General features: G+C 35.6%; 5 protein-coding genes across 10 annotated transcripts in view; 2 read left to right on the forward strand and 3 right to left on the reverse strand.

The window, feature by feature from the left end:
* The window catches only part of LOC105560121, a 13,509-nt gene extending 9,904 nt beyond the window's left edge, over window positions 1-3,605 (reverse strand). The window contains exons 1-3 of the mRNA XM_012008946.1: window positions 3,386-3,605; window positions 949-1,123; window positions 628-670 (exon numbers count right to left, since the gene is read on the reverse strand). The gene's annotated coding sequence lies outside the window, so the exon portion shown is untranslated. The remainder of the gene's footprint in view (window positions 1-627; window positions 671-948; window positions 1,124-3,385) is intronic.
* A 525-nt stretch (window positions 3,606-4,130) lies between these two features.
* Window positions 4,131-11,333, reverse strand: LOC105560122 (angiotensin-converting enzyme-like). Of its 2 annotated transcripts, none has more exons than XM_012008949.1 (13): window positions 11,053-11,333; window positions 8,366-8,575; window positions 8,106-8,270; window positions 7,950-8,031; window positions 7,716-7,856; window positions 7,438-7,620; window positions 7,069-7,163; window positions 6,834-6,985; window positions 6,592-6,719; window positions 6,264-6,507; window positions 6,100-6,189; window positions 5,920-6,027; window positions 4,131-5,821 (listed from the first exon to the last, which is right to left on the reverse strand). In XM_012008949.1, the coding sequence occupies exons 2-13, from the start codon at window positions 8,564-8,566 to the stop codon at window positions 5,218-5,220; spliced, it is 2,193 nt and encodes a 730-aa protein (XP_011864339.1). In that variant the 5' UTR covers window positions 8,567-8,575; window positions 11,053-11,333; the 3' UTR covers window positions 4,131-5,217. The 2 variants fall into 2 exon arrangements, with proteins under 2 accessions (XP_011864339.1, XP_011864338.1); XM_012008948.1 differs by lacking the exon at window positions 11,053-11,333 and adding an exon at window positions 10,271-10,348.
* Window positions 11,334-11,593: 260 nt separating this feature from the next.
* LOC105560123 (sphingosine-1-phosphate phosphatase 2-like) lies at window positions 11,594-15,528 on the forward strand. Of its 4 annotated transcripts, none has more exons than XM_012008953.1 (5): window positions 11,594-12,015; window positions 13,604-14,171; window positions 14,249-14,450; window positions 14,729-14,953; window positions 15,048-15,528. In XM_012008953.1, the coding sequence occupies exons 2-5, from the start codon at window positions 13,718-13,720 to the stop codon at window positions 15,460-15,462; spliced, it is 1,296 nt and encodes a 431-aa protein (XP_011864343.1). In that variant the 5' UTR covers window positions 11,594-12,015; window positions 13,604-13,717; the 3' UTR covers window positions 15,463-15,528. The 4 variants fall into 4 exon arrangements, with proteins under 4 accessions (XP_011864343.1, XP_011864340.1, XP_011864341.1 ...); XM_012008950.1 differs by lacking the exon at window positions 11,594-12,015 and adding an exon at window positions 12,309-12,805; XM_012008951.1 differs by lacking the exon at window positions 11,594-12,015 and adding an exon at window positions 13,206-13,488.
* A 123-nt stretch (window positions 15,529-15,651) lies between these two features.
* LOC105560125 (PIH1 domain-containing protein 1-like) lies at window positions 15,652-17,470 on the reverse strand. The gene is made up of 7 exons (XM_012008954.1): window positions 17,242-17,470; window positions 17,081-17,171; window positions 16,831-17,013; window positions 16,403-16,575; window positions 16,096-16,314; window positions 15,856-15,999; window positions 15,652-15,776 (listed from the first exon to the last, which is right to left on the reverse strand). The coding sequence occupies exons 1-7, from the start codon at window positions 17,302-17,304 to the stop codon at window positions 15,729-15,731; spliced, it is 921 nt and encodes a 306-aa protein (XP_011864344.1). The 5' UTR covers window positions 17,305-17,470; the 3' UTR covers window positions 15,652-15,728.
* Window positions 17,471-17,854: 384 nt separating this feature from the next.
* Window positions 17,855-27,292, forward strand: LOC105560128. Of its 2 annotated transcripts, XM_012008964.1 has the most exons (31): window positions 17,856-18,184; window positions 18,604-18,842; window positions 18,969-19,070; window positions 19,155-19,278; window positions 19,388-19,542; window positions 19,631-19,830; window positions 19,906-20,369; window positions 20,437-20,631; window positions 20,734-21,152; window positions 21,221-21,389; window positions 21,516-21,608; window positions 21,737-21,928; window positions 22,184-22,314; window positions 22,413-22,524; window positions 22,626-22,866; window positions 22,954-23,098; window positions 23,177-23,325; window positions 23,391-23,632; window positions 23,718-24,001; window positions 24,066-24,223; window positions 24,309-24,512; window positions 24,624-24,739; window positions 24,810-24,919; window positions 24,975-25,096; window positions 25,183-25,553; window positions 25,636-25,997; window positions 26,074-26,262; window positions 26,355-26,586; window positions 26,651-26,953; window positions 27,035-27,118; window positions 27,209-27,292. In XM_012008964.1, the coding sequence occupies exons 1-31, from the start codon at window positions 18,047-18,049 to the stop codon at window positions 27,239-27,241; spliced, it is 6,078 nt and encodes a 2,025-aa protein (XP_011864354.1). In that variant the 5' UTR covers window positions 17,856-18,046; the 3' UTR covers window positions 27,242-27,292. The 2 variants fall into 2 exon arrangements, with proteins under 2 accessions (XP_011864353.1, XP_011864354.1); XM_012008963.1 differs by having other exon boundaries at window positions 17,855-18,184; window positions 27,035-27,223.
* Window positions 27,293-27,469: the final 177 nt, after the last annotated feature.

Consider the following 27,469-nt stretch of genomic DNA (forward strand, 5'->3'; position numbering starts at 1 on the left):
AGAGAGAGAGAGAGAGGGGGGGGGGCTATATTTCATTAAAAACTGTTATGATAAGTCCACGGTATCGTTCGATCTTTGCAGCGAAACTGCGCTTTTTATCTCCGATCTCGTATCAACGACTGCACGCGACATCGCGTTTAACATGTACTCTAGTATTTGCGGGGAGGAAAGACACGCGATTCGAAAGCCTCGTTAAATTCGACCTCGGTCGATCCAGGAGGCGAAGAAAATTTTCACTTTATTCGATCAGCGTTCGCCTCTTGCTGACGCACAGTGTGCTCGACGACACGTCGATGTCGACTCGACATTGTTTCGATCGACGAGTCATTTCTCGCCGGGATAAGACTTGTTGCGAATTGCGTGAAAATGTGAAATAAAATTTGCGAGAGACATATTTAATCTCCAGCATTTGTAGCACATTCGAAATTTTCTTTTTATGCCGCAGAAATGCGCGATTCTCGAGAATCGCGTAACGTAAATGGTTCATCTTATAATTAAACACGTGATGTACCGCGATGACGTACATACTTGCGCACGGATTAAATTTCGCGCATCTGCAGCTTTCTCTTTTATCGTCACGCGAGAAATCTATTGACGTCTGCTGATAAACAAGAGGGTCTGACTTACCAATTCAATTTCCGGCGCCGCGAACAATGCCCGTTGATAACACCTGAAAATGACATTTGTTCACGTTTGTTTATTTTAAAAAATTGTCCAAGTTTTAGATAAGATAACTTGGCCCACGCGTCTTTGTACTCGCAATCGCTTTAATTATCCAATAAAGACTGCCGCTACAAATGCTTCGAGGCGTCTCTCTTCTTCTTTTATCTTTATTGAAAGAAAAAAGAAAGAAAAATACTTGCAAGTATTTGTAGTGACAGTTTGACCAAAATTATCGAGTAACAGAACGGAAGTACGAAACGAATGAATACGGAAGAAGGTGCAAACCTGTTTGCCGGATTGACGGGATCCACCGCGTCGTGGAAACCGTTGTTAGAAGCGACGATCGTTTTCCAATGACTTGGTTCAACGGTAATCGGCTTGCAAGCTGCTGTATTTTACGTCACAGGCTTCCATAATTCCATCCAGTACGTTAGCCGCGTGAATGACGTTAATGATGACGCTGCAAGTAGAGACAATGGAACGTGGTGATTGAAGGTGCTAACGATAAGATACGAGTCTCTCGCTTCCTACTTGCGTGAGGCCCGACCACGTAAAAATTCTAATTCAATTGTTAACGTCACCCCTATCTGTAGACAGTGGTTACGATAATGTTAAGTCCCCTAACATTTGTAAAAATATCTACGAAGTAGTACCATAAATTACAATGTTCTCAAATCAAGAAATTATTGCAAGTAGTATTTCATGAGAATGTACAATTTTGTAAAAATTAGAGAAACAACGAAATTCGAGTATTTCCATGTTGATTTTTATAACACTTTTTTAATTTACGTAGAATCTCTTAGATTCTGGCAGTTATCTCAAGGAGAACAAAAAGTCAAAATGATGTCGTTGTGACTTCGAGATGACGGGAAAACATCAGAGTTTGATCACTGAAACTATATCACTTCAAAATGAGTATACAGTGACTCGTCATACAATCATTATACAACGATATTTTGACTTTCTGACGAATTTTAATTCAATATGCATATTTCCGAAAATGTAATTTTTTTGAGAGGAGATTGCCTGGCACTTATTCATTGAAATTATCTTATATGTATATGCGTATATATACATACATATATAATATATACGTATAAGTTGAAAATTTTATAGTATAATATATTCTAGATACAAAAAATTATATATATATAGATATATACATATACATTGTTGAAAAAGAAATGTGAATTCTCTCATTCTCTGAGAAAAATATGTCTTTGTTTTTTTAATATAATAAATTATTAAAAAATAATTTTTAATATAATCCTAAATATAAATATATTATTAATTTGTATACTACGTAGGAAAAAGGTCACGAGAAAAGTCAAGAAGACCTTATTTTGACGCCTTTATGACGTCACAAAACCATGTTTGCCAAGAACCATAATAACGTCATCATGACTGATACAACTATAAGTTTTGAAAGATGTCATTTTGACTTATGTGTTCTCCTTGAGTATATTTTATAGTGTTTATAGAATTATTTCCGGCAGGGTATAATATAGGCATCATGGACTGACTCCATCATGAATTTATTGTCCTTGGAGCGCAATTTGTTTAGTGGAAAATTAATTGTTAGATCGTGTAATCGTTGCGAAAAAAAGATGTTTGATTGAATTTGGATGTTGAAAACCTGCTATTTCATATTAAAAACCTATCTCATAATAGAAGACTTTCCTCTAGTCATTAATACGATAACTTACACCTCTTTCTACGCTATCGCCACTGTTTCGCTAGAATCGCGATTCCATCTCGATGCATTTTCGAAATTGGAACGCACCGCTTGAACGATATTTATATTTTTAAATGCTGCGATCGTGACTGGCCTGGACTTTAGATTTCGGTTTCAGAATATTCGGAACTAATTAACATATAATTGATTAACAATGGACTGTCTTTCCTCGTGTCACTGGGTGAGAGTATCTAGCGGTCGGTGAGTTCGAACCGATTGAGATTAAAATTGTTCGAAAGCAACAATCGAATTCTTTCAAACCGAATTTTAGAGAATACATCTTTTACGAAACACTTGTTCTCTTGTTCTAATGAAAAGTTGAGGAATGCATAAAATATGATTTCATGATTGTCAGAAAGATGTATAATTAGAGATGAAAGCCGATAGAATAATTTATGCAGCGGTAATTAATGCGATTATATATGTATATCAAGTTAGAATCCGTGTGAGTGAATGAATAAAGTTTTCAAATTTAGAGTCGTCTCTGCAGAGAAATCGATACATTATTTATAGCGGAGCAAAGCAGTCGCTGGAAAGAAACAGAAGCTGAATTACTAGCGGAAACCGATTCGTTAGAGATATATTCCCACATGAATGATGTATCGCAAGAGTTTTCGGTGCATTTGCTCGATGCGTCGCAGTTTCTCAAAGATACAACGAACCGCACGAGGGACTCCACCACCGGTTTAAAAGGTATCTCTCCTCATCGATTTTACAGAGGACTTTCGAGGTCAATGACGTATCACGCTTGTACATCTTGATGACTCCCTCGATGGCCAGAGGGTGAGAGAGAGAGAGAGAGAGATGATCCCGATGATACGCCGAAACACGAATCTCGCTGTAGCCACTCGCGGAAATCGCGATCTCGCGCGAAAAAGACGCAAGAGAGAACGCAAAAACGCCCAGGTACGCTCGCGTTGCCTCACCTCACCTCGCCTTGCCTCGCGACCGAAACTAGTCGATATCAGAAGCGACCAACATACTCACGTTCATGACGAAGGGAGCAGCTGATGCCGCTCGCACGATCAACGCGTACATTAGGACATTGCGGCAAATGCTCTCTCGTTAAATCACGGCGTGATTCGACCAAGTACAACGTCGCGCGTTATTGGCCGATTATCAAATCTCGGGACGAGACACACTTTCGTAAATGTATATTCCGAGTCACTGGAATCGAAGCCAGAACCCCTCCCTGGTCGCGACAACCCTCGTGCAACTGCAAACGCGCATGCCTCTGCGAAAGGGGGATGATCCCTCTTTCCACCTCGAGCTTCGCCTCCTTCATGCACCTACGAACGTCAAGACGGTTGTCCATTCAGAATTAATAAACCGCATTTTCTTGCACTCATATCTGGGAATAATACTCATGTAATTGACCGAATGCTCAATTATTTCTCTCGGATGTACATACTTGGAGAAGAATACCGATGTCGAACAGAAATGTTTTAGTTTCAATTTGACAATTTGAGTCATTTGTTACTTACTGTTACTTGTCGAGATCTTTTCTTCTTCATTTAACGTCGCATCAATAGATTATTTCTCATCGATTAAGTTATATCAGCCGTATATCATCAGATATACGGGAATTCTGAAAAGTTTTATCCGAATCAACAAACATTCTCCACAGTTTATTTCACTTTTAATTTCATGCAATATATATATATATTTTTTTTTAGAAAGTTGAAACAAGATTCACATTTAACACAGACATGAGGTAGAGATACAATTAACATTTTATTTGAATAATGAAATATTTATTTATGTAATTAATAGATACAGTATGTTTCACTCTGTACTTCTACTATTCTTATACTTTCAATTATGTGTGTATATATATAATTTAAGTAGTTATAAGCAAAACCACGCGATTTCTTTGGCACAATCGCATTGATTATCGAATCATGTTTTAACTATGGAATATTTTATTGTTCTATAAACAGATAGGTACAAGACAAGATGTACAAGATAAAAAAATATAAATTTTTCACAGTGATATGTAAACAACGCACAAGCACGATACTTGAAGACAATACTATAATATTTATAGGAAAATAGTCTACTTATACTAAGTACGCTGAAATATTAAACCTTACATAATGACTCTTATCATTATGTATAAAAGCTCTATAATCTTAATTACCTACACTCTCTTGTCTCTTTGCAACTATCAATTATATACAACACCTGTATAACTTCTTAACACGTGCTATAATCATAATATGACTAGGGAGCACTAAACCAGTCGTTGAGGTATAGATTTGGCATTACAAATCAGGAAATATACACGTGTGTGTGTGCGTGTGCGTGCATATATACACACACGCGCACACACACATGTATACAATAACCATATTTTGTATACATATATATATTGATGTTATTACATCAATGAGTGTGTAAAAAATTGTAATTCGTTCGTTTAGGATCCTTTATGCCCGATACTAATCGTATAAATGTTGCAATTGTTGCAATTACCTAGAATGATAGGATAATTGATGGATGAATCGACAAATACATCTAGTATCAAGACTTTTGTGATATCAGAGGAGTAGCTGAAAGCTCATTCCTGAATAAGATTTGGAGGTAGAGATACAAGGCAAACGTGATTGAGCTAATTGATTAGTAATGTCCAAAGAAATGGACATAGCGTACAAGGAACATTACTAAGGAATGCACGATGTTGTCGAATACTCGAAAGAGCGATTAAATTAGAAAATGATTCCCTTAATGAAAAAAGACGTTGTTGTGATAATAAGTTACATGATCATATTCTCCTAAATGCGAGAAATAAATATATTTAGTAACAAAAATGTATACTGTTAAACGTACCGTCTATTTTTTGGCGTTTTACGACATCTTCGTCTTCCGAAAATCGCAATGATACTAATGACTACTATCGCGATGAGAACTGCGCTTACGGCCCATACCGCTTTACTAGTACCAATCTCTACTGTTTTATTATCTATGTCGTTTACAAGATCGGGCATGGGTGACGACAATGATGATGATTTGTTGAAAGGAACTTGTGTTGGTGAGTCCGATCCGGGATTTCTCGGCTTATCCTCCATATATATGGATGATTTCGATTCTAAAGATTTTTCTCCCTTTGATTGCATATTTTTCACGTCACTTTTGGTTTTGTACGATGTCGCTTTTGTTGTTATTCTGTGTGCGGTAGTAGTAGTAGGCGGGGGCGTCGTAGTGGGAGTGTTGATCTCTCGCAAAATATGTTTCTCCAATTCTTCAAGTTCTTTATCCGCCGTCGCTCCAGATATATACTCGAAATTTTCTTCGTGATCTTCGATGAATTCTTCCAGCGGTGAAAAATACAAAACAAGCGCATCCGCGGATATATCGTCTATGTCGACACATTTATTCAGGACATCTTGCCACTTGCGAGTCCCACTGTGTTGAATCATTTTTCTATATTTAGACATAGAAGAATTAATAAAGATTTAATCGAGAGCAATTTCTTCACATAGAAATGTATCTAGAATGCATATATTGTTATACCAACTTACATGATATTACTGTGCATTAACTTTCCATCGATATTATTGTATCTGACTTCGGTTGAATCCGTATTGTACTCATATAATTGAAAAGATAGCATCGTTCCAAGAATTTTGCTGCGTTGAAAGAATATTTTTCGTTATTGCCGTGATAGATACGATAATTGTAGATTTCATTAGTACACTTACGGAAGATATGGTCTATTTCTAACAATATGACTATCATCCATGAATGTTGGATTATCCATATTAGTAGAAGAGACACCTTCGTACTGTTGCCTGGCATACATAATTAAAACTTAAAATATTACAGTTATATTAACAATATCAATTGCTAACAAGTGTTATAATACCTGTACTTCCACCAAGATGCTACCAATTCTGCCGGATCTGTGATATTCTCTTGAATCGCATTTAATCTCCATAAATCAGCGGAGTAATAATAGGCTAATCGTGGAAGTATCTTGAGAGCGGTTATCATTAAAGACACAATTTGTTGGTCATTATCCGTAGTAGCATTCATTAAATGAGTATGGCTGAGCCATGCAGGACTTGCCGATAGTATTCCAAGTAGTGTCGATATACCTTCTTCTAACCCTGTGTGACCAAATATTTTTAATATCGAGTTATTTTAACATTTTACAGATAATTGACGCGTGTGTCTAATAAATCGTTCCTTACCGGAATATCTGTTAACTGTATCGAGAACGGGAGTGTTTTCTACAGTCATTTGATTAAATAGTACCTTGCCGACATCTTCATGCGCTGTCAAGAAATTGCTTATTGTAGCTTTGGAACAGGTAGAAACTCTAAAATAATATTTTAATTTAGTAAAGGACTATTAAACTGTAAGAAATATACATAACACTAGGCGGAGACTAGTGTTATTAAAGTTTTGAAATCGTAAATTTCGATACACATACCTCATTGTACCATCTCGACAAAAGTTCAATAGTCTGGAGGGGCACTGTCGGTTAAATTCACTCTTATCCCAAAATTCCGCTTGCGGAACTTGCTTCAACAGTATTGAACCCAAGCTGGATGCAGTCTTGTATAGAGATTTCCCCACATATTTCTATATAAGAAAATTTCAGGTGTTATTACAAAAATTTGATTATAATCTATAAGTTTAGCATAGCACGAAACAGTAATCTTTACCTTTCCCCACAAATTTTTTTTGAGATTGTAGATCAACTCTGAGTTGGGTAACACGTCTGATGATATATCCGTCCAGTCGTATCCTTGTAAACTACCTTTCGAATGAAACCACACAGATTCAATTTGCAGAGTAAAAGTATAGAATACAAAAATGAAATTTACAAAAATTATTTGCTGTTGCGTACACAATTCTTTTACATTTACGCAATCCTTTACGTAAAAGCACAAAAACTGAAAAGTGATTTAATTTCCAAATTTATGGAAGATCTGTTTTTATACTTATTCTATGACAAATCTTTTTTTAATACTTACGACTACTTTAACACACTAATAGCAAATTCAATAAATTCTCCCACATTGTTATCTTACCGAGTAAATAAGCCGGAAGTGTATCATTTATAGTAATATCATACTTTCGAGCCAAGTTTGTACCAATAAATTTTACAATCTTTCCATAAAGATTATTAATCCGACTCCATTCACTGTTTATTTTATCATATCCGCCAGAATATCCTGACAGCATTTCCCAATATTCCTCAACATTTTTCGCACCTATAATTTTATATTTGAAAGTTACGCTCATTCAAATATACATTATGAAGTTTGCATAGAAATTGTCCACATAATATTTTCACATTGATATTAACCGTTTTGTTGTGCAGCTTCAGCAAGGAGTGGTAAATTGCTCGAGTAATTGGTTACTAATGATACATATTGGCGATACCAAGCGTTCCAAGCAATTTGCTTATCCTTGAGTTTTCCACTATGAGAGAGCAAATATTCCACATCTGAAGTCATACGATTACAAGCTAATAAGTTGTATCATAAAGCTTATAATTACATTGAATTATTATCACACAACGTGATTAATAAAATTATACCTTGTCTCGAATAGTTGTGCGACTTATTCACATGACTGATAATTGACCGTTGCAATTCCACAACGCCAGCGAAATGTACAAGCTACATGGGAAATAATTGTAATATAATTTCAAAAGTCTCAAACTATTAATTGAAACCCAAAAAGAATCTCTTACCTTCTTCCAATCTTCGTCTTTTAGCAGCGTGTCGCCAGGTGTCTCAATCACATCGTATTTATATTGAAGTGCTGGTTCTAGCTGTTCTTTTGTATTCTGTATTTTATTGATCACTTCGTTTTTTCGCGTTTTTGTAAATTCCGTATAACCATACTCCTGTGTTTCCTAGAATACAGCGAGACAAACGTGTATCTCCGTCTTATGTGTGGGAAAGCAAGTTTTTTTTATCAGGCATTAATCAACAACTTAAATATATTTACCCATGTTGACAATGTTTTATTGGAAGGTGACACCATAAATGACCACTGAACATTGGCATTGTTGTAACACACATCTTCATAATCTAACTCGATTAATTCGAAGAAAGCTCTAGCTTCTGTCTTCAGGAAAGTTCCGTTGTGTGGGGCAGTGGTTACGTAGACAATGAGATTAAAAGCAATCCAACTCCATTTCGAAAACATCTCTTTAATCTGTAAATAAAATGTTTGCGTTTGTACTGGATACTTGAAAGTCGGGATGAAGCACACACGGTAGAAGTTGTAGCAGAAATGCGCCTAATGCGCAGGAATGTAATCGAAAGATATTGACGATAGAAAGTATCAAGAATATTCGTCATAATGAATCACGTGTATGTTAGAACGGCGCGTCTCTCTGGTCATCGAGAAAATTTATTTCCCAGATTCCTTTTTAAATTAAGCGCAGAAAAGGCGCTAATTCACCGCACTCGTGTGTACATTGAGATGCACTCTGTCATCGAATCGCTTTAGTGTTTACGCTGCATTAACGATTTGAAAAACATGTAAGCATTTGTGACCAGATATGCTATAATATTACCAAACATTACGCGGCAAGTTATGCTATTGATCATGCTGACTCGTAAGTTTCGACACGCGTAAGTTTTACACACAAGTTTACACAAAATAAAACAGATTTAATTTTTAAACATTTTTTTAAGATAAGGATAATCATTAAATGAAAAAATATGTACATTCAAATGATACGTTGAACGATATGTATGAATGTATGAATACGTAACGTATGAATAAATTGTATAATTACGTTCGAAAATTAATAGCTGCGAAGCATGCCATTTTGAATTGTATTATAGTACAATACTGCAAAAAAAAAACATCAAGAAATAAATTAGCGCTGAGTCAAATGATACTTTTGAACTATGGTTTGATAATCGGTTAGTTTGTAACGAAGATAAACTGAACCTTGCGGAGAAAGGGGGAGCGGGAGGTGATAGATAACAAATAGATATTCTTGCAACTTTTATGTTAAAAATGATGGATTATTTAGAATTACGTAACAACGAGCTGTTTGAGCGTCGCTTGGGACGTAACAAGTTATTTTGCAATATATACGAAATTGTTGCGATCAATCGGAATAAATGCTGATTCTTGACACGAAGCTTGCCGTATATAGACGAAACAATTTAGTCTATTGCGAAATGTTGAGAAGTGCATTAGGAAGAGTCAACGCGGGAAATTGTTTATAATTGTTTTGACACGAGTGGAAACTCTAAAATAACATTCCAATTTATTATTCCAGCGTGTTGTTAAATTGCAAGAACTGTAACAGCACTGGGCAAGCAAGCTTTGTAAATATTTTGAAAATCGACGAAAGTAATGGAGAAAGAGCTAGAATTGAGACGTGACTCTTGATCGAGTCGATCTCCAGTCGGAAGTTAGAGGCTTACATAGTGCAGAAAATTGCGATCGAGCCAACGAGACGAATCCCTAAATGTGGTTTAAAGAGAGAGAGAGAGAGCGCGCGAAATTCATCATATATCACGTGTACGCTTGATTCGTTGTATTACTGATCGCGAGATATATTTTTGTCTTGGCCACGCTCTCTTGCGAGGGTAACGCGACGCGGTACCAGAAACGCACGTAGTCGCTCATGGAAGATCACGCTCGATCGATCGCGACGACGATTTTTCCACACGGCTATTCGAGGATATTTCTCGTTCCTATGAAATGAAATTGAACGCGAACGTTAAAGAGAAAGAAAAGAGAACCGGTTTCTACGCGACTAGCGCGAGAATACAAAACATGTACTTAGAGTTATCTGAAAGGCATATTGATTTTTTCGCACGGACTTCTTCGGCCTTTCTTAGCATCTCGTAACGTCCGAAGGAAAAAAAAACTTTTCGAATGCACCTTAGCACGATTTCTCTTCCTGAATAATTGAAAGGCCTGAAAACGACTTGCTTCTTTAAACATCCTCCTCCTTGGCATTCATATCTGGACAAACTTCGGCCTTTCTTAGCATCTCGTAACGTCCGGAAAAAAAAAAACTTTTCAAATGACCTTGGCACGATTTTTCTTGCTGAATAATTTGAGAGTCTGAAAAAGACTTTGTTCTTTAAACGTCCTACTCCTTGGCACTGGTATCTGGACAAACTTAATAAATTTATAAATTAGGAAGCGAAGCGACTCGCGAGTTGCTTCCACGTGCCTCGTTTCTATAGAGAAGACGATTTAATGACCGTCTTCCTGTTTTGTTGGCCAACTGAAATTTCCATTTATAAATGATGCGTTATAGCGGAATGTCAAAATAACTTTCGCGCTCAATCGAGCAGCTCTCGTCGCGCGCTACGACGAATCAATACCCGTCTTTGAAATGTCTCGTAGCGTAAACACTCTTTGCAAGGACAGTTTTCGAAAGCGACGTAAGGTTGTAAACACATGCAAAGTGATTATTTATCTTTCCAGGTATGGCGCAACAACAGTCGAAGCAATGAATGCTGCTGCTACAATTGAGTAATACGTGTAATACGTGTGTTCGGCTGACCGATGTTTTTTTTTGACCTCGCAACAGCCGCATTTCTTGGTGTCCTCTCGCGGACGGAATGACGGGAGTTGCACAGTCGGATTTCGTGACAAGAACAAGGGAAGGTGGCGAGAAGGTGAAGAAATGCAAGTAGACGGGGCGTATTTACCTTTTCTCGCGTCGGGCGTCGTCGCGGCCGACTCCCTCCGAGCGGCGGCGAGAAACGGACAGAAGGTGAACGAGAGCGAAGAGAACGGTGCGACGATCCGATGCGCGGGATTGAGCACGATTGTCTCACGACACGGTCAAAGTACGGCGAGCGATTAGTCAAGGAGGAGGGTCCACTGATCGACGGACTCGTGGCGCTTAATAGGCCGGCGCATGCCGCGCTATCGAGATACGACGTCTATACGCTGACGTCGCGCGACTCGACGCGACGCACGTCCGTCGTGTGACTGACTGACTGCCAAGAGTGCCAAGTCCGAGCCCGAGCGGGATCGATCGGAATTCCTTCGCACATCACGCCACTATTTCCAACGTCAGTGCATGACGAGGCGTGTATGTCGGTCGGCTCTGCCTCTGCCTCTGCCTCTCCGTCCCAGCCTAATGACGTCCGCCGAACACCCTAGTCTAGGGTCGCTGCGAGCCGTTCGTCAACGGCTAACCTCGCTAACCTCGCTTGCCGCCCGATCTGCCGCGAACCGCCCCGTTCATTCGCGCCAAACAGAATTATTCCTCGCGGACGATGCTTTCCGCCCTACTAAGCTCCTAATGATTGTCGAGATTATTATATCTGCACGGGAAATGAATCATCGTGCGTCGGTGTCGGACGCACGCGACTTTACCGACAACCATGTCGACCCGAGTTACCTCGAGTCGGTACTTGGATTATACGACGTACGACAAAAAGTGTCGCTTGGCAACAACTTTTTTTTGTAAGACATCGTTGAAACTACACATGCTGAATACGTTTAACTTTATATAGGCGATAATTATGCGCCCGTCAACGACTGTATCTCATAAAAAAGAGCTTGTCATGTAAATTGAGCAGCGTACGTCTTCTGTCTCTCTTGCCGTCGTATCGTGCGATTTCCTGCCGTAGCGCGGAATCACGTCGGAGTCGATTTACGTGGTAAGCTGTTCGCTTTCGTTGCGTGCCCACGCGATTGGAATAATGCCCATTCTACACCTAGGGATGATCCTACTTGTGGCTCATCCGATACTCCCTTCTATACCTAAAGCTAATCCTACTTGCAGCTTATCCGAGGGAGTAGTATAAAGTGTAAAAGGTTTACACTTTGGTTGGTTTCCAATCGTACCAAAGTACAACTACAGTGTACCCTTTTACACTTTATACTACTCCCTCGGATAAACTGCAAGTAGGATTAGCTTTAGGTATAGAAGCGAGTATCGGATGAGCCACAAGTAGGATCATCCCTAGGTGTAGAATGGGCATAAGGGCGGGAAACCGTTTGACAGGAGGTACCACGTACGCGATAAAGAGGCAACTCGTCGGTCATCCAGCACGGTACACGTACGTGATTCGTGGACACACGTCGCTCGACCGATAGGGATTCCAGTGCAATTACTCACGCGCGTCGCGAGTAAAGAATAGAAATTTAATTTATTGACCGCGCGTTTTTCGTCACACGTCGCCGGGACACCGCGAGCGAACCGGTTTTGCGCCTCGGCCGAAAATTTGTCCTTCCCCCGTCCTCCTAGACATGGCTGACGTGGGCGGCCCTGCGAACGTACGTGCTTTTTTGCCACTTAAACGCGGACGATATATAATTCCCGGGGCCGAGAGATCGTAGCAATCGTCCGATCAACTCCAACCTCTTTGAATCGTTACATAAATCCACATCGTCCCGCCAGCTCGCTCGAGGCTTATTCGACGTTCGGATATGACTGGTGTGCTCTCGGTAAGTTGAGAAATAAAGGCGATTTGCCGTACCGCACGTCCGCAAAACGCCCCTCGAGTTCAATTTCCAGTTAAATTCAATTGGTCCTCCGTATTTCACCCGAACGCGTAAAATCGCTCTCATTCGGATGATCGCTGTAACGGGGACATCGAGACACGTAAACGATAAGTCGAGCTAGATCCCATTGAATTGGGATGATTTTTAGCGTTACGTAATAAATATCGCACTATATACGTTCCTAATACGTTAGTAGGTGTTAGATAAATAGTAGATTGGTAGCTATTCGTCGCGTACAATAGTCAGCACTCCTCCATTATCCCCGCCTTGTTAGTGCGCCTTAGCCTAACCTAACCCCTAACCTAATCTCACCCCAGCCGCTGATGTACTGTAAACAAAGCGATGCTCGACATTTATTATTGGGAATACCGTAAAAGCGCTGCGAAGAAATTAAAATCGTGTCAATGGGGGGCGAATACCGAAATGCTATCACCGCGCATGCCTACTATCGTGCATTCGGTCGATACAACAGATCACTTAACCTTAAAATACGCCGCTCTCGGCAATTGTACAGCATTTTTTCTTGCATAGCGGCGGCGATAATTTTTTATCGTTGCTTCGTTGTTTCGCGTGTTGCAGTACGAACGCGGAGAAAATCTGATGAGAGTGAAATTGGTGAGGGGAAAGTGAGCAGTTGGCATTTTTTTACCGAAAGAAATTTATTTTTATCGATTAGTTATTCGAGTTATATTGCGTCGAGTTACACCATATTTGAGGCCGTTAACAAATTACTTCTTGCAGGTTGTTCGGCGGGATGCTCGTGGCCATGAGAAAGCTGTATTAAAAACTCTTTAAAGAGAGGGGGAAAAAACAAAAATCAACCAGCTAATTCCAATAAGAATAACATTGAAACAAATGGGAATAATGGATTACTTAAGAGACCCTCACCTAGTCGCATTGATTCAACGATTTTTCGGTGTCAGGATACATTACGATAAGGATAACAAGACATTCCAAGAGGAAGAGAAAAAGTACATTTACACAGAAATTGATGACAATGAAGAAAATTATATTTCAACTTGCCATAGTAGAAAGCTAAACGGTTGTGATATAAACAGCAAACAATCCAACACGAGCCCTCTGAAGCACGGGACAAACGTGCCAACGATGAAACAAACAGCTTTGACAGAAGCTTCAGATAATCCAACTTATACAATCGATAATTTCTTTTGGTACTATACGTTTGTGTTCGGTACCGAGTTAGGGGATGAGATTTTCTACTCAACTTTTATACCTTTCCTATTTTGGAATATTGATGGAGCCATCGGACAAAAAGTAATCTTAGTATGGGCCATTATTATGACTATTGGTATAATCAGTTGATAATTAAAAGTAACTGTAGTATGGCAGCTTTAGATCTTTTCAGTTTACCGTATGCATTTTCAGGACAGATACTCAAAGATGTAATATGTTGGCCTAGGCCAGCGTGTCCTCCTGCAGTCAGATTGCAAAATAAATGGTCGCAAGAATATGGAATGCCATCCACTCATGCCATGGTTGGTTTGACGATACCATTTAGTGTAGTATTATTTACAATGAACAAATATATTTATCCATTTTCCGTCGGCTGCAGTATTGCATTTCTTTGGTAAGTGACATGTCAATTGCTGTATCACAACAATATTTACTTGTCAAACTGTAGAGGAAAGTCCTCTATTATAGGATTCTAATATGTGATAGTAGGTTTTTCAACGCTCAAATTCAATCGCAAATCTTTTTTCGCAACGATTACACGATCTAACCAGATGATGACTGTTATTTAGCAGAAACCCCACGTCTCGTATTAAGAGCTTATCCCATACTAGGGGACCTTCCTCTATTAACGTAAAATGATTGAACCCAGTAACGTACAAGACACTCTTCCAGGTGTTTACTTGTCAGTATGAGCAGATTGTACCTAGGTATGCATACTGTGCTAGATATTGTGGCCGGCTTAGTACTAGCGATTCTATTAATGATCCTATTGGTACCCGTAGTGAGTGTTACAAATTTTTATGTTGTAACGAATTTTTGGCTCCTAGCGATGCTAATTGCAATCAGTATTGCTACTATAGTATATTATCCATCCAGCAACAAATGGACACCCACTAGGTAGATAAATTGGCAACTATGACGTTGATATATATACATATACACGACTACGACTTCCAGCTTATATGTATCTGTGATTCGTAATTTATTTCAGAAGCGACACTGCCATGGTTGTGTCAGTCGCAGCAGGAGTTCACGCAGGAGCATGGCTTAATTATTGTACTGGTTTATTAAGGGCATCGCAATCTTTGCCACCATTCCATATCGTTTGGCCAACGTATTCTATGTTCGGTTGTCTAATCATTAGAACTGTACTTGGCTTTTCTGGCGTTGCTGCTACAAAAGTCTTAAGCAAATCTGTTAGTTATATTGTATTATGTGGCATATTACGAATTAATTGGAGGGAACTTATGAAGTGTCAAGATTATGGCAATCCAAATAAGGTATTTGTCGACCTAGTTTACAAATATATATCTTGTTTCATGATAGGTGTAAATACAGTGTATGTATTACCACAAGTTTTTAGCGTGATAGGTATCGAACGACCAGCATTTTACACGGAGATATAAAAAATGTTACATTTGTTACTCAATTTATATTGCCCTGTGAAATATATTTTCTATCTTGTTTGTTTATTGAACTTTTGTAATTTTAGCAAGAGATAATTTATTTTTACTTTCACATTTTTAAAAAAAAATATATACATATTTCTGACAAAACGTCTTTTTTTAAACTTCGTGTTATTAAAAATGCAAATATAAAATCACATTTTATTCACTTTAATAAAATACAAAACTTTCTTTGGAAATAAGGGACACAAAAAATAAAAGTGATTTTAAGCATTTTCTGTTTTTCCATCTACTACTACATCTATTCGTAATACCTGAAAAATAAAAAATGTACATATACTTGTATTAGTTATACAATGTAATACCAAAGAAGAGAATAATATAAATTCTCACCCCAATATTGTAATCAAAAAAAGCTTTCGCACTATGTACTTGAAGCGTATATGGAAGAAAAACGTCATGTGAACAGCAAGCTTTCTCATCTGTCACATTTATGCGATCAGAATTGATAAACACTGCCATGCTGTCGACTGAACTCTGCAAGTAACAATGCATATTATATTTAGTTTATCTAACTGAAAATGCCATTATAGGAGACAGAGAACAACTCCATTTCATAATTTTATGACTAACCCTTTTTGGCATGTAAAATAAAGCAATTAAACGCTCAGCTCGGCCTTTTACTGGTTCTCTTAAAATCACATAACCCGTTTTTGCTGTATCACTATCTTGTGGTTCAGTCTTGTCGATAGGTTTTATAGAATGCGGAATTTCCTCGATTAACATCTTAGGTCTTTGTGGCTTTTTCAGTTCACGATTTTCTATTCTATGTTGTTGAAGTTTTCCCATTACCTAGAACAATATATGACAATGAAGTAGTGCAAATGAACATTGAGAAGTTTTAACAGCTAAATGTATACTACATCTGTTACAAACTTACCGTACGATTTTTAAGAATAATATAATTTTCTGTATCAATATCTTTGTTAAATTTATCCGCCACACCACTTAATATAACCAATATCGTAAACGCCATGAAATGTTTCTTTTCTTGACATTTTTGTAAATATGCACTATTCATCATAACATCATACGTTGCACTGGGTGTACCAGCTATAAAGAGAAACAATATTTTATAACTGACAATTTCCAACAGAGTAGCCTCCTAATATGAGATGACGGAATTTCCGCTAAATTAATAGGCATAATCTATTGGCTTCACCATGAATTTACTGCCCTTGTAATCGTCGCGAAAAAAGACTTGAGATTGAATTTTGGATATTGAAAAACTGCTATCTCATATTAGAATCCTATTTCATAATAGAAGACTTTTATCTATAGATGAAAAAATTGAAGGTTTTCATTTACATTTGTCTGCTTCCATTCTTTCAAAGCCAATACTCATCGGTATAGCGTAAGCAGGAACTTCATCATTTAGAAGCTCAAATAGTTTAGTATCAGATATGTCATCTGGTGGAGGAATCTTATCAGATGTGCATACGTTAATAAAGATTTTTTCTTTGTTAACTGTTTTAGTTTTCACACAGATGCCTAAAATTAATATATTGTAAAACAAGCTCTTATCTATAACAAATAACGCACAAAATGTTGTACAGACCAGGAATAGGCTGTACAAGAATAGATGGCGTCGAATCAAATTGTTTCATCAACTCATCCATCTGCTGATTTAAAGTATCCGTATCTTTATTCTATTGGAAACAGAATGAGCATTATAACCATTATTCATGTACCTCGACAAATAAATCTTTACATACTTACAAATAATAGTAAACTTTTAGCCCTAATAGAATCATCAACTTCGAGGAAAGTAGTATCACCCATAATTGCAACGAATTCAGTTAAGTATAATTATAAAATATATTTATATTTGTATTTCTCCAAACAGTTTCTGTATCTTAAGTATTCATATAACCTCTCGGATACAACGCAAACAGCTGACGCTCGACGAACGTGACTACCAGTGACTACATTTGACGTTCAATCTATGGAAGAGCAAATGCCGTCAAATAGCCAGCGTCCATGCTTGTTTGAGCGCCAATGGAATCTATAAAGGGAGAAACCGAAAAAAAGTACGTTCGTGCTGAAAATGTTATCTATATCTTTCTTTAGCCTAGTTTACACCGATCATTTGATACGCGTATCAAATAATCAATGTAAACTAGGCCTTAGACGCTAAATAACAGCTGAATGAGCTCTCCGAACGCACCCTATATGCATGTACTGCAAACGTAAGTTACCGACAGTAGAGCAATCCATTGTTCCAAAAATCGCAGGGATTTTAAATCGCAAAAATCAAAATAGTCTCAAATGTCGAAAAAATATCAAGCGAACGTATAAACAGCGAGAAGATTGCTCCGTCTAAAATTCGAAAAAAAACGCAATTTCGAGAATTTGGCGTACTAGGAAAACTTTTGACCGATTGCCAACGTTTAAATTTAAATGGGAATTGCGCAGCGCCATCCGTGGAATATAAGGTGCATTAACTCATAAAAAACACGTCCATCTTTCGCGCCTAGACGAAACGATCGAGTGCGATTTAGTACGATCAACACGATCGTAGAAAATGGCTTTGTGGAGTAAAGTACAGTCGGGGTTTGATGTTGAGGATGAGACTGTTAACTTTGGAACGCGGATAATCGCGGAAAACAATGGTTCGCTGTACGAGGCATGCACTGTGGCAACGATTCAATCGATTGAAAAGGTATTTCCTGTTCGTTACAACAATCTGCCGGTTCTAATTTGCTTAACATGGTTGCAACCGTCAACATGTCCCAGAGATGCTCCCAGAGATCTGCTGTTTGTAAATACAGATATAAGTAATTGGCCCGATATGACGGTTGCACCATCACTTTGACATTTTCTGTTAACGTTTTAAAAAAAAGACAAGACCATTTGCTAAGAACAAAACACTGGTTCCTAAGGTGGTTTTATTTGTAATGTTAGTTTTTTTTTATGTTTTATACATCCCTTCGAAAGGCACACGCGTGGCACAAAGTGACATTTTAAATGTGATATTAACTTAAATTCATTAGTTGCTATAAATCATAAATATGATTGTTATAGTCATTACAAATTATCATAATGCGTTATTGAGATTACTTGTGTATCTTTTGCTTTAAGGTGGAGCAACAACCACATGTTATAGCATCCATTCAACATTCTAAGATTTGTGTAACAATTGACAAGTCAATTACAATCTTCAAAGATGAAACATGCGATGAAATATTATGTAATATTAGCTTTCCCTCCATGATAGCCAGTTATTGCGTTTCCAAGGACAGTTTCTTTTTATTTGTGGTGCTCACAACCAGGATTTTATACTGTTTGCATTTATCAGATGGGAAAATAATTTTTACTAAGTAAATATTTGTCTTTTATATATACATATATATATAAAACAAAGTATTAGTTGAAAAATGATTTGTACATTTTAAATTTATTTAAGAAATAATTCTGATATCTTTATCAATAACTTCTGATTACAGAACTATACCTGATAATAAGGATAAAATACTAGAAATATTTTTGAAGGAACAGAATAAAGAAACATGTATTACTCTTGTTACAAATACTGGAGCTATTTACAGGTATTGCATTTATTTGTTATATTCTACCATACTGCTATTTTTTATTGAATTCATTATATTATAACTGTTTTATAAATATTTTAGATTCTCCAAATTTGATCCCCAAATTTTAGAGATTGCATTTACTAGCAATGATCAAGTTATGGTAGCACAATATACAGCAGAAATTCAGTGTTTCCAGCTGTTTGAAGGATTTGCTTCTTTGGAAGTAATGTTTTTTTTAATTTGTTTATGCTTTCATGGGTGTATTTAAATTAAGTTATAGAAATATCATGCTCTTTGCTTTCCACAATCAATTGATGAAGAGTGTGTTACAGTTTCTTAATGCTACGGTAGATGTATCATCTGAAGAACTATCGATAGTTATAGTTGGAACAAATTCGATATTTACTTGGCCTAGTGAACAACATATTGTTTTTCAAAGTATATTTCCTTTTGGATATAAAAAGGTACAACCACTGTATGGCAACAGGTAGATATATTTTTAATTATACTAATATAAATTAATGTTTAGATTTACATTTTAAATTGTGTAATATATGAAAAGTATTTTGTTTTAGTAAAATGCTTGGTCTCCGTACTGATGATACATTAAATATAATATGTCTGAATACATTTCTTACGTTGAAAGTATGCGATGGGCCAGTGTTTGATTTTAGTGTAATACAACATGATGATGCTGAGCACTGTGAAATTTTGTTTCTAACGCATTCTAAGAATAATTGTGCTTCATATGCATTGCATGTTATTTCTTACCCAGGTAAATGTTATTTTTATTTGCAAATATTTTGGTTTTTACAATTTAAATTACTGAGATTCTTTGCACTTCTTTTAGATTTTGAACAGAAATTAGAAATCAACGTACCTACCAGTACTTATTTATTGAAGGTTTTACACGCTTCTGATAATTTATTTTACATAGAAGGTATTACATCTGTGGAGACTGGTATTATTGACACGTTTAGGATAAAAACGTTATTGGAAGGTATTCCCGAAATACGTTTATCAAGATTATTGAAGAAGAGACAATTCGCTGCAGCTGAAGCTTTTGCAAAAAAATTAAATCTTTCACTGGAATCCATTTATTGTTCTAAAGCAACATTACTCGTGGAGCAGCTCAGTCCCTGGGCAAAATCTGTTCCGGATTCGAGTAATGTGGATACATTGATAAGTATTCTAGATAAAGTACAAGATATGCAGTATGTGGTTGAATGTTGTAGTAAAGCCCTCGTTTCCGATTACGTACAAATGAGACGGATATATTCATATGCTCGACAAAGAATAGTGCAAAATAATCAGGTATATTGTATGTTCTCTTAATTGGTGTATATCGTAATGTTTCTATATTGAATTTCATTCATTTCAGATAAGAAATATCAATAATGATTCATTGAATACCTATCTATCTGTAATGAACGACGCTTTATATCGACTTGAGACTTTCCAAATGATCCAAGACACTAAAGTGGATACGTTGTTGAACAACGACGCTTCTATGCAAGAATGGATACGATTTTCACAAACAAATTTATTGGAAGAATGTACTACCTATTTAAGCATGGTAGTACACGATTATAATTTAGAACATGCATTACAATATAAAAGTGAAGTTAAAAGAATTGCTATGTCTTATTGTACTTTACGATGTTTAATATTTGTACAGGGTCAACTAAAATCTGCTACATTTATTTGGACGAGACATCTTCCGGATTTTGTAAAACACGTATCTATGCAGACTGTACAAAACATTTTTACAATCTTACCCGAAGATGTGGATCCATCATGTTTATGGCCGTGGCTTGTTCATTTTGTACCAACATTATTATCCTTATTACCTGATGCAATAAACGAGATTATATCTTGGAGTTTAAAAAAATTGAAATATCTTGAGATATCTCATCGTACAGTATGGCCAGAAATTGGCAGAGAGTTTGTTGAAAAGTTTATAAAATTACTCAAATTTGAAGCTAATCAATCAGTATACTTTCATCAAGAGTACAGATATCAGAACTCTCTACTGAAACAGTTTATGATTATGTTTCAAGCTTTATCCGATATTCAACAACTGAAGATTGTTTATAGGTCAGTAATATCATAAATTTCTATTAGTTCATAAACTAAAGTTATTAATTTTTTAAATTACACAATAGATTGAGGATACGTCTTGATATCTACGTTGGCTCACCTGTAGAAGCAGTTTATATGTTGTTGGATAAAATACACACTGACCAAATACCGAATTTTGTGAAAACGTTCCTAAAACAATATATACTTAATAATAATTTACAAAACGATGCTGTTCTTTGTATGTATATTCAGGTTTGTATAATATTGTCTATTTTTAAATGCCAAGATAATTAAAAATGTATGTTACTTGTAATATTAAATTTCTTTCTGATAAATAATATTTGTATAAATATATTGTAATATTTCATACTCTTATAGAAAACTATAAAAAATTCGTACAGTTGGTTTAATGCAGAAGCTACATGGGAAAAAAGAGTTACTATTATAATAGGCCTTATACACGATATGGAGGTAAATATTATGGACATATTCTTTCTGACACGTTACAAAATATTTTGTTGACTATAAGTTTTCCATCTCAATTACACACTGTCTTTTTATTCACTTAACGCAACGTTTTATGTTACATATCACATAAGAAACGACTCGACCAAACTTTGATGGTTTTAAGGAAAGCGCCAGTACCTTGGAGTCCAATTATAGCTACTCTAGCAGAAACAAGTATCAATTATGATCACAGTTTATCTTTTAAAATTAAAATGGAGTGCGATTATGTTCCAATAAAACTCATCTTAATAAAATATGGATATGCAACAATAGGTGTAAATAATGTTGGTATCAACTTTAACGTCATGTCTTTTATGATATCTATATGTTGTTAAGCCAACGACACACGACACTATTTTTCCTACTGGATTATTTACGTTAGCCAATCAGGATTTATCTTTAAGTCGCCTGACCTAAAACTCTGCATCCTATATTGGTTCTCGTAAGCAATCCAGTGAGAAAAATTGTATCGTGTGCCGTTGGCTTTACATTATAATTATTTTAACATGTTATATTTATAATTTTTTTTTACATTTTAGAAATTAATGTCACGTATAATAAAAGAAAATTGCAATTCTATGATTAATGACATAGATGTGCTAACTAGAGACGATCAGCAGTTAAGACAAGATGCATATTGTCGGTGTATAACCGCCCGATTAAATGAAAAGTATGTTGTGAAAACTTATTGTAGAGTTTGCATAACAGGAAAAGTCATACAAATATAAAGCACTCATTTATTTAATCTATTGCATATATTTGTTTTAGAAATCTCCAGAGAGCAATAGATATAATACATCATTTAGAAAATGATGTTGCCACCGTTTTATATTGTTTTGAAGGAATTGTTCATTATATTGTTTCAGCTTTCTCTTTTCAGGTAAATTAAATTGGTCTTTAATACAGTACTAATTCGAAGGACATTGTTTTTTCTTAAATTAGGATATACATAATTGTACATAATTTAATATTTATTTTCAGGACGCAACAACGTTTTTGGTCTATCACATGGAAATATTGGGTTGCTTAGAACTTAAAATATCTAATTTGTTAAAGCAGCCAAATGTTTGTCCCTATCGTTGCAACAATATTATCAAAATGATAAAAGATTTAAAGTCATTGTACGCATTGAAAAAATATTACAAGATTGATATTTCTTGGAAAGATTACCATACGCAAAAGTCACTTATGTTGCAAAACTATATCTCAAAATTGCTTCCAAGTAAAATTTTTAATTTAATTATCATAACTAGAAGAAATATACGTATACTTGTCAAGAATATGCAATTTATTTACGATAATTTAACAGATACGAAAGAGAACGATTGGAAAATAACGTGCAAGACAGTTATTAAAGTTGCTGAGCTGTTAAGATTAGAAAAGTCATATACAACCGTGTCTATATTAGAGCAGATAAAAAATTTAAACGGATTGAAGGAACTTATTGATTATGAGTAAGTATTTTACGTATTTTATTTTTATAATTTTATACACATGTATAATATTATTCATTTCTTTTCTGTTTTTTATAGTGATGATAAAGATTTAAATATGACGTCCGACAAATTTAAAAATGTACATAAGACATGCTTAACAGTACTACAACATGCTGCTGTAGACACAAACGTTGTAAAAATGATCAGAAACTTGAGTATTAAGATGTTGGATACTTGTCAAGACAGTATGTATCAAAATTATATTGATAATTCAAACGGTAATAATTGTATCGCAAAACTAATATTTCAGGTGATTTACAATCTGCACTAACGCTTTACACTTGTATGAATGAATGTCCAAGCCTTCCTACCCAAGATTGTTTTAATGTAAAACAGGAGCTCGTAACACAATCTAATTGGAAGTTATATACAATTTATAAGGATCAAGCAATATCTTTAGATGAAAGATTGTTGTCTCTGTTTAAAGATGCAATTTCTCTGCACATATATTATTCAAATGAAATCAACGATGATAAAGTTATAAATAATGATGTATGTATTGCAAAGTATATTATATATATATAATTTCTTTATAAATATAGTTTGTATAATATATCAGTACTGTTTATATATATAGGAACAAATACATCAATTCCTGGAAAATACGAGAAAGCTGCAATCCCAACACACTGATTATTCTTTATGGAAAATTTTCAAAATGGTATATTTTATATACCATAATACGTCTATGAGAAACGAAGAGATATTAACGGAAATGAAACGTATATTATCACAGCTTCTAATGAATTTACTGAGAAAGTTGTGCACCGGACGGTCATTCGATTTGTCGTTAGGACTGTCGTGTCTTTTTATGTTATCTGAACAAGAGGCGTGCAATTGGTTTTCCACAGTTTTTACATCGTAAGGAAATAAAATCCATTTTCCGACAATTAATATAATAATGTGTAAAGATCTATATTTGTAGATTTCAGGCCGATTATATTCGGCATTGTACAATCTCAACTTTGGGATACGAATATTCGCGTTTGGGGCAAAACCGATCGTTAACGCAGACGTTTGAGAGTTACAAGCTACTGCATATTTGGGCACAACGACTATCACATTATTCAATAACTTCTAAAGGTACGCTTAATCATCGAACTTATTTTCGTATTAAACACAAATTTAGTTATATACATTAATGTATATTTTTTAAATACAATTACAGAAGTTTTAACAAATACTGCTTCGAGCAAAAGAGAAATTTTACAGCAGATTATAAACAGTAATAAAGATAACGTGATTCCCTTACTAAAGGATTATTGTTATAGCTTCGGATTTAATTACAATGATAGTTTATTGCTTTATTTACAAATATTACTAAAAACGTGGAATCCGACGATAACTGTTTCAAATACAAGCATGAATAAAGGTAAATGATAAAACAAAGAAATAATATGTACTTGTGACAATTTATTCTGTACATAGATCATCTTTATATGATATCAAAATACACATTTAATAATCGAATGACATTTTATAGAGTTACTTATCTGTAAAGATGAAATCGATGAATTAAGAAATAAATGTAATGCAGCTGTTGCGGAAATGGAAGATAAATCAATGTTAAAGCGATGTATCTCTACATTATGGAACCATGTAAGCTATAAAGATGTTCGGTAGTATAAATGTTCGATAGTATTCTTATAATGCAAATTTAAATTTCTAGATAACATTTTATCACTATGAAGTGTTTATTATACTAATGGATCTCATAGGAGATAAAAGTATGGAGAAGAGGAATTATCTCTGCTTCTTGCAAAATTACACTCGGAGTGGGTAAGTTATAATTTCGCATATATTTCATCTTGAGCTAACAATCATGACATGATAGGCTTCCTACGTCAATGGAACATGAAGAGTGGATACAGCTTAATCCTGGACACAGTACGTTGCCGCCAATAGCCCAGTGGAGACTTCCATTCTTGTTTAAAGTCGATATTTGGAAAATCATTAGTAAATATATTTCAGAAATTATTTTTTAGCCCGCATTTGAATGATTATGTTATTTAAATTCATATTTTATTAATTCTCATTTCCAGCTCCTGAGTTAAATTTACGTACATACGACAAGTGGCTTGATATTGCACCTGTACTTAATTTAGAGACACACCTCATATGCACATTAGCTATTAAGGGTGAAGTGATACGAGTGTGGAAAACTGATTCTACTAATGCACAAGATACTGCATGGTCGCTTGAATCGATAAACACCACGTTGCTAAAAGATATCAAAAAGTGTATACAACGGATGACAGACTCAGATGGATTCTATTACGGTACCGCAGCATTGTACTATGTCGTAAATCATACACCTCCGGGTGCTGATCGCGTTGCTGCCGCGAAAGAATGTTACGAGTACGCTGAGCTGGCAGCACAGAATTCGACTAAATTCGAAGAAGGAATGTTAGAAGTACGTCTCGAAGTAATGTCTGTGTACATGACGTTTTTAATTTTTAAGTTGCATGAAAAAATATATTTGCGTTTACTTTCAGAAAATTAAATCTAAATATTTGAGATTTACGTCCGAACATATTCTACGTACGTACGGATTGGTGAAGGATAAGTATCTTACTCTAATCGAAAATCCGTACAAATTGGTGTGTGAGCTGTACAATGACGAAAGTATACCATTACGATATCGAACCGCAATCAACTACAGACCCGATATTAACGCTGCTGTTAGCGAGCTGGGTAAACTATTCTCGTTGAATATAATAAAATTGCGTATGAATTTATTGGAAGAATGGCTACAGTCTAATGCCAGGTATACCGAATTGTCCCAGAGCTTTACAGAGACGTTTTTAGCGACGAAAGAATCTGATCAGAATAACGATTGTGACGATAATTTATTTAGGTAATATTGTTAATGTACCATTTCTTATCTTGTCAATTTCTAGAGCAACAATATTGATTATGAAATGTACTTGTAGGATATGCTACATACTGGAGTATGGAGATATAGAATTATTTGCACAATTTCTTGTAAACATAGGTTTTGGCGATCATGACGAAACTCAATACAGTTGTAACGTACGATATCGAGTATTTCAAATATTGCAAACTGTCGTAGACACTACTACGTTGGAGGAATTAACCAAGCAAGATATATGCACCTTTAGGTATAAATAATTGTAACAAATTATTGTTTATTTTATTTGCAGAATATAGATTTAACTTGCATTAAAACGTTAATCTCACTTCAACATTTCAGACAGTATATGAAATCGTTACAGTACATCGGTAAATTGGAACCGTTAGGATTATGTTACAGCGTTGATACATTTAACACGTGTTCCAAACGGGAGCTTGTGGAAATATTATGGAAAAGTCAGCGTCATTTGCCCTATGCTCTCTCCGTCATAGCGCAAATCTCCATTGAATTTGAAATCGATGATATCCTACTTTGGGATGATACTTTGAATCAGATGACGAAATTGCAAATGGTATCGAGATTATGACTCATCAAGTACCCTCTTATATGAAAATTTATTAAACGTGTATTTTTAGGTGAGTGACTTAAAGAAACTTTTACTGCAATTACGAAAGAAAAGTGTCATTGTCAATTGTAACGGTTACAAAACGGGATGGCAATTGATTATCTTTGAGCCGTTCGGCGAGCTGGATATAAATCCGAATCAGGAACAAATTGATAATTGCATCGATGCGATCTGTCTGCTGTATTCTTGTCCTGTTGTACATGAATTAGACTTCGCCACCATCGTGAAAAATTGTTTTGAAAGTAAACAAATACACTTGGCTGCTGCACTTCTACCATTTTTAAATGAATCTGAAAGAAAGTTTGTTTTGGAGGTAATTATAAGAGATAATCAATTATTTTTCATTTTTACATCATATGCAAGAAAAAGAGAAGAGATAATATTCAATTTTTAGGTTATTAATAAAAAATGTCAAATCAAAGAACTCACAGAGGATTTGAATCATTTATCTTCTAAAGGAGTACTCACGGTTACGCACGTAAGCAATAAATTTGTATATATAAAACATATAAAAATGTTATTTTGTTTTTATAAGCGCAATAATCAAATTTATCCTTTTTATGTTTAGAGTCTCGCCATGGTGCAAAAATCTATCCTGTAAAGATCAAAGCGAGGAAAGATTTTTTTTTCTGTATTAGATCAACTGGAAAATTAACCTATTTCTTAAATTAAATTGTAATTGTATACTATAGAAGAAATACAATTTTTTATATTATCTTGCTTTGCGCATGAAGTTGCAGCGTGAAACTAATTTTACCTGTGATATTTCGTATCGTCGTTACGTTCTGCGTTTGATCAATGAAACTTGGTGATCTTTGCAGACCGCTTG

The sequence above is a fragment of the Vollenhovia emeryi genome, unplaced genomic scaffold, assembly GCF_000949405.1.
Source record: "Vollenhovia emeryi isolate VEMERY1.0 unplaced genomic scaffold, V.emery_V1.0 DF939241.1, whole genome shotgun sequence".
Lineage (NCBI taxonomy): Eukaryota > Metazoa > Arthropoda > Insecta > Hymenoptera > Formicidae > Vollenhovia > Vollenhovia emeryi.

Bases quoted from the DNA above. Each gene is read 5' to 3' on its own strand.
- LOC105560122 (XM_012008948.1), bottom strand. From the start codon at position 10,348: ATGCCAAGGAGGAGGATGTTTAAAGAAGCAAGTCGTTTTCAGGCCTTT. The intron at 6,720-6,833 runs GTATGTGTATCG...ATATTATTTTAG, and splicing joins TGTCGAGATGGTACAATGAG to AGTTTCTACCTGTTCCAAAG. The intron at 6,190-6,263 runs GTATTATAACAC...TATGTATGCCAG, and splicing joins GCATCTTGGTGGAAGTACAG to GCAACAGTACGAAGGTGTCT.
- LOC105560128 (XM_012008963.1), top strand. From the start codon at position 18,047: ATGGCTTTGTGGAGTAAAGTACAGTCGGGGTTTGATGTTGAGGATGAG. The intron at 24,002-24,065 runs GTAAGGAAATAA...CTATATTTGTAG, and splicing joins TTTTCCACAGTTTTTACATC to ATTTCAGGCCGATTATATTC. The intron at 26,954-27,034 runs GTAATTATAAGA...TTCAATTTTTAG, and splicing joins AAAGAAAGTTTGTTTTGGAG to GTTATTAATAAAAAATGTCA.
- LOC105560125 (XM_012008954.1), bottom strand. From the start codon at position 17,304: ATGGGTGATACTACTTTCCTCGAAGTTGATGATTCTATTAGGGCTAAA. The intron at 17,014-17,080 runs GTCTGTACAACA...TATTAATTTTAG, and splicing joins TCTTGTACAGCCTATTCCTG to GCATCTGTGTGAAAACTAAA. The intron at 15,777-15,855 runs GTGAGAATTTAT...TTTATTTTTCAG, and splicing joins TTTTTGATTACAATATTGGG to GTATTACGAATAGATGTAGT.
- LOC105560123 (XM_012008953.1), top strand. From the start codon at position 13,718: ATGGGAATAATGGATTACTTAAGAGACCCTCACCTAGTCGCATTGATT. The intron at 14,451-14,728 runs GTAAGTGACATG...ACACTCTTCCAG, and splicing joins TGCAGTATTGCATTTCTTTG to GTGTTTACTTGTCAGTATGA. The intron at 14,954-15,047 runs GTAGATAAATTG...AATTTATTTCAG, and splicing joins AACAAATGGACACCCACTAG to AAGCGACACTGCCATGGTTG.